Genomic DNA, 10,145 nt, shown 5'->3' with positions numbered 1-10,145 from the left:
TTTTTTATTCCAAAATATTTTGTAGTTGTTATCCTTGTTTAACGTCTAATATCTCGCTAGACGTGGTTTCTTGGTTTGCGCAGGGTTCGGTTCAGAGTCAAATTGTCTCTCCAGGTATCTAGCTCTTGTATAATAACTCTTGTGGAATAAGGACATTTTTTTCATTTTTTCACTTGACTTCTTCATGTTAAGGACAATATGTGCGTATTCGACTTCTTTCTTCAGTTCCTACCACGCTTCCACCAACAACCACCCTCCCGCCAACTACCACCCTCCCCCCGGCCAGTACCCCTCACGTGCACCCGACCACTGGCAACCCCGTCGTCGTAACCACAACCGGCCTGGCGTCCTCAACTATCATCCCTCCTTCAGGTAAACATGACACGAAATACATTTTAGCTTCTTGAATTGCAACAATCTCAACATCATATGTTTTTATAATCCGACCCCACCCAATAGTACTTGCAACGGTATTCTTTAGTGCTCTGTATACGATTTGAACGGCTTCCTACTTGCGTTGTGCCCACTGGTCAAAATCTATTCGTAAATGCGTATGTAAGTTTCAAACTGAAAACTTTCAAAGGTAGGGCTAGCTAGCAAATCTAGCATTTCTGTCATTAAAACGGAGGCAACAGTTTAGTAAAACTGCATCACTTAAACCGATGACCAGCAAAATGTCGAGACGTTTCAGCACCAAGGACAGGGCTAGTCTGCGCCTATCGTCTGCTAGAAAAGTTCTCAGAAAATTGGCTTTCCTAACACAGTGGCGTCGGTGGCGCAACGGTCAGAGCGTTGGACTCGGAACCAAGAGGTCCCGGGTTCGATACTCACCATATGAATGCCCCGACGCTGTGCCATTGGAAAAGCACTTACACGACTTCCCTCCCTGTACGGTGGAGTGACGCCCATATCGAGCCTCTTCGGCTAATCTATCTAAATGTGTGCAAAAACACACTGCGAAATTGGTGCGCCAGTGTGCCAACCAACATCTACACATTTGCCGTAAAATTATTATCATCATTATTGGCCCAGCCTGCAGGCACCATTACCACCTGTCCGCGAACAGCATTGACGTGATGGTAAAAGCTGCAACACTGAAACCGATGACCAGCAAAATGTCGCGATGTTTCAGCACCAAGAACAGCACCATCACTTTTCTGCGATAAAAGTTCTAAGAAAATTAGCTTTCCTCCTTACCAGGCACGTTTTATGTTTAATACCGTTTGATAGCATGTTGTTGTATTTTAATGATATCTTGTGTTGACCACAACGCAATTCAGGCATCCAGTATCTAAAGGTTGCCTGCGAGTCTGGTGTCTGTGTGTATTGTGTATGAGGTCTAAATAAACACACAAACCATTAACACAGCCTGCAGGCACGATTACCACCTGACCGCGAACAGCATTGACGTGATGGTAAAAGCTGCAACACTGAAACCGTGTGCCAACATCTGCACATTTGCCGTAAAATTATTATCCTTATTTACCCAGCCTGCAGGCACGATTACCACATGACCGCGAACAGCATAGACGTGATGAGCTCGCCCGGGTACCCGCTTAAGTACCAACCGAACGACGACTGCTGGTTCGTCCTGACGACGGAACCCGGCTACGGCGTGCAGATGAACATGCTCAACTTTGACCTGCAGGACCGACTTCCGCCGGCCAGCAGCGGCGTTTCCGGTGTCTGTGCCGATTACGTCGTCATACACGCGTGAGTTGTGGTGCTATCTGTAGTCTCCTTTGCAAGCGTTCTGGGATCGGTCATTTTTTGGCCGCGGCCCCCGACCCTAGTATGCCATCCCTGGGTTGGCGACCGGACCTTCTAATGCATGCAATCTACCCCGTGTTGCTATTTACGACATTTCTTCGCACTGACATCTCTACAGCTTCGGTATACTCAAGCTTTCTTAGCCGTAGCCTTGCAATCATCCTGGTTAGTTTACCCCCGATCGTTTGGTCACCACCTAAGTCACAATATTATCGAGCTTGTCCCCCATGTATTGCTTCTATTCCCAAGCTAGTACTTCCCTAGTTGTATTGTGTGTGTAATGTGTCGTATTGAGGCGTAAAACTACTAAAAACAAACAATAAGTGCACGATGTAGAAGTTGTACTCTTTCATGGTCCTACGAGACCGAGGAATGCCTACTACTACTATCTAGCCAGGGTGGTACCAATGTTAGTTTAATACCTGTAATTAACTCGTACCACAAGTACATAAGATGTCTGACGTAATCTCCAAGCAGATCATACGGTGGCAAGGCATGCGCAGTATTCATTGGCCAGAGGAGCGTCCATTAGCCACCGATGGACACTCCTCTGGACAATGGATACTGCCTTGCCACCGTATGATCTGCTTGGAGATTAGTTTGACGGTTTCTTCCACCTGTCCAGGCCGCTGGGAGGTCAGCCGTACCCGCCGCGCTGTGGCACGTCCATCCCGGCGGGGTCTAAGATCTCCGCCCCCGCCAACACCACCCTGGCGCTACGGTTCGTGACGGACGCCACGGACGAGCGGAGCGGCTTCAGCGCCGTGATCCAGAGCCTGCCAGAGGACCTGCTCGCCACCACGCTCACCTTCGCCGACTGATGAGGCCAGACTTTTCTTTTTGGGGTAAATTAAAAGCCAGACAAACCAGTACAAGGCCGTTTTCTTCATTGTAGTTTACAGTGCAGCAAACGATTCTTGGTCGGCCCGAAAGCTAACTGTTTTTCATGCAAAACCACCGTTTCTACAGTTTACAAGGCAGCCTCGTAGAGGGAGAATACAGATAATTTAGATATTATCATTACTTGTTATCGATTCTATTGATCACGTCCAGGCAGGTATGACAATAACGAGAATGGTCCAGTGCTCTGGTTATTTATTGATGTAATACAAAAGATAGCCTGGGTTCCAGACCCATAGCACACTGGACACAAAATATCTCAGTGAGCTCACTGAGATATTTTGTGTCCAGTGTGCTATGGGTCTGGAACCCAGGCTATACAAAAGACAAAGAAAGACACAAGATTGCAAATCAACTACCACCGATAGATCTCCGAAAGTCCTGCGTTCCGGCGTCTTACATCATGCAACAGTCTTGTAGGATGTCCTGTGGTCTTGAGCACTGTGCGTCCGTCGTCTGAGAAGTGTCACAGTCCAAGTCAGTCAGTCCGATGGGAAAATCCTTGACTCGTTTACTGCTTCTTTGCGAAGTTTTCAAACACAAATTATCTTATATCTATAGTCCATTGGAGTCTGGGAGCTATTTGGATGATGCTATTGTTGTTTTTTTTCGCATGGTTCTGTATACTAAATGGCTGTTGTTCGTAAAAACTGTCATTAACTTAAACCATGTTCTGGTTTTACATTTCGTGTTCAAACTGCTAATAAGGCGTGGTAAAAAGCGGAATCGAGTGTCTGACAAAACACATCAAACATGTATCAGTCATACAGTCTGGCATCCAGGTACAGCTTCTGAACATCTAATTACACGAAAGGTATTTCGGAAGAAACTTATACACTACTAATATGATATGATTCTCCTAATAATTCATACTGACCCACCGCACCAAATTAATTTCAATCACAACAAAAATAGCTGCTTCGCTCCGATGAAAATTTAGTTAAATCTACCAACACATCTAAAACACCGTGTACAGAGTAGTACTACGTATTTGGCCTATGAGAGGCACCGTACTGTCCAAGTTTGATGACTGCTTTCTCGCTGGCATGATGGTTGGGAACCGAATATTTCAAGTGCCGTTGTGTGGATGATGTGCGCATGTCGTTGTGCCCAGTATTCGGTGTACGTCACTTCCGTTTCCTGTAACACACATATTATGCATCAGAGTTGAGATACCGCATGCGATATGGCAGAATCGTCACGGATTCTTCTGGTAGAGATTCCGAACGAAGTCGACATCTCTGTCAACAGGAAGTCGAAAATAAGGCCAGGAATGTGTTAGGGTCTCCTATTTATACATCCTGAATATTATGTCAATTCATTGATGTAAACTCATATGGATCGAATTGAAGAGTTCTGAATGCTTTGAAGGGAATATCTTTACACAAACACACGCACACACACACACACACGCACGCACGCACACACACACACACACGCACGCACGCACACACACACACACACACACACACAAACGCGCGCGCGCCGAGAGAGAGAGAAAGTAAGACAAAGGGCCAGATATCGTAACAGACTAGTAAACAGTGTCCTATAGTTCTGGCTCTTCCTCTATCCGATGATTTCAAAAACTGGTTTTTGCAGGGGTATTGATAGTCCGGGACGACCTAATTAGGAACAACTAGAGCGTAACTATGTGAAACATCCTTACTCTTCATTTACCACTTTCAAATGTAACATGAAATAATCTCCACTCCTTTGGAGGCTGAATAATAGGCGGAATCTGACTTGGCCTGGCATTTGAAAAAAAAGAGACCCATGCATGTTTCTTGTAGCACGGAAACCCCTGTCTCCAACAACTCTTTGTTTGTCTTCACACATCAGAGGAGGGCACAACCCATTAGGCAATACCTCTACCTATGCATATACCTGCACTACTGATGAGAACACCGACCTCCACCCCATCCCTCAGTTCAAGGCCCGTTGGATGATATATATAGTCTATATCCTTATCAGTATAGTAGTGCAGGTACCTGCACAGCTACACCAAATCACCAGCCTTCTGTAGAATGTCCTTCTGTAGAATGTCCTTGGCTACACGCATCGCCTTCCAAGAACACACAAGCACACTGACGCACCAGATTTTTAGATATCTTGATCGCCTGTAAAGGCCATATGCACATTCTATTTCACATGATTTGTGGGCTATGATCACAGATCTAATACCATTTTCGTCACGACAGAGCTGACTTTTGAAAGAAACATCCACAGCTGTCCCACGAACGTGCACAATGAATGTAACGTTACTGTTTACACACAGTTGTAAACGTCATGCAGAAAAATGTTGCAGTGGGTTGACGTGAAAATCGAAGATCCCCCGATATTTTATTGACGACTTACCGTACGTATGATACATCGGTAAGAAGTGGCGTCGGTGGCGCAACGGTTGGACTCGGAACCAATAGGTCCCGGGTTCTATACTCAACGTGACACGACGTTGTACTCTTGGGAAAGGCACTTTACACCATGTACGGTGGAGTGACGCCCATCGAGCCTCTTGGGCTAATCTGTCTAACTGTGTGCCAAAAAACACACTATGGATTTGGTGCACCAATGTGTCAACGTCAGTACATTTGCCACCGAGAGCCGTTACGCGTTATTTTTATTTAAAATACATTGGTAACTATCCGGATAACTCACCTCGAACCCTAACGCACAGTTACGAGTGAACAATAATGGCGAAGACGATGAGGAAGACGAGAGAAGCGCCCATAAGAATGAAAGTAAACAGGGCAGCTCCAGGGGAGGGTGGCGACTCTTCGCGTCGTGACAGCCCGGGTCCGGCATAGTAGTACATGCGGTCCATTTTGTCAAATGCGTCCGATTTTAAGACTTGTTCTACCGACAAGGTGTTCGGTTGTTGTTTTGACTGACCACTTGTTTGTCTCTGCCTACCCAGCAGATCATTCCTTCAGGCAACATACCGATTGGGGGCACAACCATTCTATTCTTGTGGGTGTGATCCTTTTAGAAACCTGCTCACATTCAAGGTGTTAGACCATCTTACAAGTGTATGATGCTCATGTAGACGAAATAATATGATGAACACGCGGTGTTTAAGATGCATTATAGGAGTATTTTTATAGCATTGGGTCGTTTTTTGCTGTTTTTTTCACTGAACATTAATTGATGGTTTAGGCCCAAGACGTAGTTGTTGGACCTGTTTTTTTTTTTTTGCTCATTGTTTCTACCAAATAGGGCGTGAGTAGAATGGTCAAACAAGCAACTATCCACGTAGTCAGTTGTTTTCGCTCGCTGTTTCTTCTAATTAAGAAGTGAGATGATCATGGCGTGTCGAGATGAGCAAAACTTTAAGGAAGAAAAGAGAGCCTTGAATAGAACTGCTGGCGACGTTTGCTTGTGTGTTTTTTTTTCAGAAATAAAACAAGCAGACAGCCTTTTCTGAATATTTTGACAGGTAGGTTGCTATGTGCACCCTGTTCATGTTGTTTCTTCAGCCAATAGTGAAAGGCAGACCTGGTTTCCTCTCACGTGTATCAAAAAGAAATGGATGCAACTTACCGTCTGTAATCATGTAGCAAGAACAACAATCACGGCGAGCACAACAATCGCGAAGAATGCCACTGCTGCAGCGAACCGAATGCGAGCTTTACGGGAGAGATTGTCCATAGAACCGCCGCGTATCCCACTGTCGGTGGTGTAGGTACCATCCTCACCCACATCGTGATAGTGAGGGTAATAGTTGGCCCAGAAGGAGTTGTTAACGTGGCCGAGCATTTCGATCCTTCCCCTCAGTGCTGACATACGCCTAATGCTAACTAGTACTGTTGTTAGCGAATTCAGTGAACCGTGCGTCTGTCACAAATCAGGACGAACCCATTTTCTGGGAGATGGGTGGACACAATTTTGATTTTGGAAATGTTTAAACTGATTTTCTATATTTTGCTACTTTCTGTTACTTCCGAAGGATTCTCAAATCAGATTCCTTTCCTTGACCATTAATTGTTATGCAGCCATTGTACGGAAATGTTACTGTGACTGTATCTTGTGTTTCGGAACCTTAATACGCAATGTGTGTACATGTATCTATGCACATACCAACACTAAATTTGGGGACACAACATTTTCGTCACAACAGAACTGACGTTCATACAACATAACCACATGCAACTGTGACAAGAATGTTCTCAATTTTGTAACCATGTGTAACATTACATACACTGGGTTGGTGTGAAGATTACCCACTGGCAGTCTTTTTCTTACATTTATGGTGCTAAAACAAGGGTACCTCCGTAGATAACTCACCTTGAACCCTAGCGTACAGCTAGTGTGCAACAACAATCATGAAGACCATGAGGAAGACGATAGAAGCGCCCGAAAGAACCATGATACAAATGGCAGTAGCCGAGGAGGGTGGCGGCCCTTCGTCTCGTGGCAGCCCAAATCCGAAGTGCATGATGCTTAATTCCCAACGCCGGACGGACAACCAGGCAATCTGTTGTTGGTCCTGTCTTGGGTGACCATTTATTTGTCTCTGTCTACCCAGTATGATTTCATTCCTTCAGGCAACATGAAGGGCAAAACCATTTTATTCTTGTGGGTGTGATCCTTTTAGAAACCTGTTCGAATCTAAGGTGGTAGAGCATTTTGCAATCGTATCATGCTCATATGGGCGTATGATAAACGCGGATACGCACGCTGTTTAAGATGCATTATATTTGCGTGGCATTCGGCCATTTTTTTCACTAACCATTGAGTGATGTTGGCCTTACTTATCATGCGCTGTCATTGGTCAGTAACTTGAGTGACCTTCTCCTGATCGTTTAAGTACAGGCGCGAATGAAGGGATTCATATTCTAGTCGCTTGGTTCTCCGGCCGCCGCTCAGCCTAAAGCGATCGACCGAGCCCACCCTTTCCCTGGGGAAGTGCGCGACCGTCCGGAAGGCGCCTGTTTCTTCCAACCATTAGGTGATACGTGTAGCTATGCATATACCTGCACTACTGATGAAGACACAGACCTCCACACTATCCCACAGTTCAGGGCCGATTGGATGATATATAGTCTATGTCCTCAGTAGTGCAGGTACCTGCACAGCTACACGTATCGCCGAAAGGCTTGTGCCCTCATCAAGAACACACAAACACCGACGCACCAGATTTTTTTTATTTCTTCATCACCTGTGCCAAAATGCCATATGCATGAACGTACTATTTCGTATGATTTTGAGACTATGGTGACAGATCTAATGCCAATTTTGCCACGACAGACGTTTGAAAGAAACATCCACAGCTGTCCCAAGAACGTGCACAATGAATGTACTGTCGTAACCATGTCATGCAGAGAAATGTTACAGTATGTTGACGTGAAAATCAAAGATCACTCGATCTTTTCTTGACGTTTTACCGTATGTTACATGGGTAAGTAGTGGCGTCGGTGGCCTAACGGTTAGAGCGTTGGACTCGGAACCAGTAGGTCCCGGGTTCCATACTTACCGTGGGCCGACGTTGTGCTCTTGGGAACACCATGTACGGTGGAGTGACGCTCATTGAGCCTCTTGGGCTAATCTGATAAATTAGCAATAAATAAATGGGTAACTACCCAGATAACTCACCTCGAACCCACAGTTAGGAAACAACAATGGCGAAGACGATGAGGAAGACGAGAGAAGCGCCCATAAGAATGAAGGTAAACAGGGCAGCTCCAGGGGAGGGTGGCGACTCTTCGCGTCGTGGCGGCAGGCCGGGTCCGACATAGTACATGTGGTCCATTTTGTCAAATACGTCCGATTTTACGACTTGTTTACCGACCAGGTGTTCGGTTGTTGTTGTTTTGACTGACCACTTGTTTGTGTCTCTGTCAACCCAGGAGGATTTCATTCCTTCAGGCAAAATATACCAATTGAGGGCAAAACCATTTTATTCTTGTGGGTGTGATCCTTTTAGAAACCTGTTCACATCCAAGGTGGTAGACCATCTTACAAGTGTATCATGCTTATATGATGCTATGACAAACGCGCGGTGTTTAAGATGCATTATTCATGTACGATTTGTGTAGCATTGGGTCATTTTTTTTTTCACTGAACATTAATTGATGGTTTAAGACGTAGTTGTTGGACCTGTTTTTCTTTTTTTTGCTCATTGTTTCTACCAAATCGGGCGTGAGGAGAATGGTCAAACAAGCAACTATCCACATAGTCAGTTGCTTTCGCTTGCTGTTTTTTTCTAATTAAAGAGTGAGATGATCATGGCGTCTCGAGATGAGCAGAACTTTAAGGAGGAAAAGATAGCCTTGAATAGAACTGCTGGCGAAATTTGGTTGTGTTTTTTTTTAGAGATAAAACAAGCAGACAGCCTTTTCCGAATATTTGTTTCTTCAGTCAATAATAAAACACAGACCTGGTTTTCTTTCACGTGTATCAAAAAGACATGGATGCAACTTACCGCCTGTAATCATGTAGCAAGAACAACGACGGCGAACACAACAATCGCGAAAAATGCCACTACTGCCGCGCACCGAATGCAAGCTTTAAGGGTCGGGGAGAGCTTGCTCATAGAAACGCCGCCTATTCCACTGCCGGTGGTGTAGGTACCCTCCTTACCCACATTGTTATAGTTGTAAACGTAGTCGTAGTCCATTTCGATCCTTCCCTTCAGTGCTGAAATACGCCTGATGTAACTAGTGCTGGTTGTCTGTTGTCAGCGAAGCCAGTGAAGCGACTGTTACAAAACAGGACGAACCACGACTACCAACCCATTTTCTGGGACATGGGTGGATACAATTTTGATTTTGGAAATGTTTACCTTCCAAACTGATTTTCTATATTTTGTTCCTTTCTGTTACTTCCGAAGGATTCTCTTTCCTTTCCTTGATATTTGATTCAGTTATGCATTCATTGTGCGGAAATGTTACTGAGACTGTATCTTGTGTTTCGGAACCTTAATACGAAATGTGTGTACATGTATCTATGCACATACCTGCACTACATTTGGGGACATAACATTTTCGTCACAACAGAGCTGACGTTCATACAACATACCAACATGCAACTGTGACAAGAGTGTTCTCAGTGTTGTAAATATGTGTAACATTACATCCACTGGGTTGCCGTGATTGAGAAGGTTACCCAGTCTTTTTTTTACATTCATGGTACTGAAACAAGGGTACCTCCGCAGATAACTCACCTTGAACTCTAACGTACAGCTAGTGTGCAGCAACAATCATGAAGACCACGAGGAAGACGAGAGAAGCGCCCAAAAGAACCATGATACAAATGGCAGTAGCCGAGGAGGGTGGCGGCCCTTCGTCTCGTGGCAGCTCAAATCCAAAGTGCATGATGCTTGATTCCCAACGCCGGACGGACAACCAGGCAATCTGTTGTTGTCCTTGTTTCGACTGATCACTTATTTGTCTCTGTCTACCCAGTGTGATTTCATTCCGTCGGGCAACATGAAGGGTAAAACCATTTCATTCTTGTGGATGTGATCCTTGTGGGTAGAA

The 10,145-nt window shown here is 45.0% G+C and overlaps 1 protein-coding gene and 1 long non-coding RNA gene across 2 annotated transcripts; one reads left to right on the top strand and one right to left on the bottom strand.

Annotated features, from left to right (window-relative positions):
• The first annotated feature begins 245 nt into the window (after window positions 1-245).
• On the top strand, window positions 246-2,645 carry LOC109484616 (neuropilin-2-like). The gene is made up of 3 exons (XM_019787962.1): window positions 246-372; window positions 1,491-1,713; window positions 2,396-2,645. Exons 2-3 carry the CDS (start codon window positions 1,511-1,513, stop codon window positions 2,589-2,591), a joined length of 399 nt encoding a protein of 132 aa, XP_019643521.1. The 5' UTR covers window positions 246-372; window positions 1,491-1,510; the 3' UTR covers window positions 2,592-2,645.
• A 446-nt stretch (window positions 2,646-3,091) lies between these two features.
• On the bottom strand, window positions 3,092-8,516 carry LOC109484685. Its single transcript, XR_002141079.1, has 2 exons — window positions 8,260-8,516; window positions 3,092-3,810 (listed from the first exon to the last, which is right to left on the bottom strand). It is a non-coding gene; the product is annotated as an uncharacterized LOC109484685 (long non-coding RNA).
• Between the last annotated feature and the right edge of the window lie 1,629 nt (window positions 8,517-10,145).

Source organism: Branchiostoma belcheri, unplaced genomic scaffold, assembly GCF_001625305.1.
Source record: "Branchiostoma belcheri isolate BF01 breed outbred unplaced genomic scaffold, Haploidv18h27 scaffold7, whole genome shotgun sequence".
Classification (NCBI taxonomy): domain Eukaryota; kingdom Metazoa; phylum Chordata; class Leptocardii; order Amphioxiformes; family Branchiostomatidae; genus Branchiostoma; species Branchiostoma belcheri.
This window is presented reverse-complemented; position numbering and strand designations above follow the sequence as displayed.

Coding starts and splice junctions, on each gene's coding strand:
- LOC109484616 (XM_019787962.1), top strand. CDS start 1,511: ATGACCGCGAACAGCATAGACGTGATGAGCTCGCCCGGGTACCCGCTT. Junction 1,714..2,395: donor GATTACGTCGTCATACACGC/GTGAGTTGTGGT, acceptor CCACCTGTCCAG/GCCGCTGGGAGGTCAGCCGT.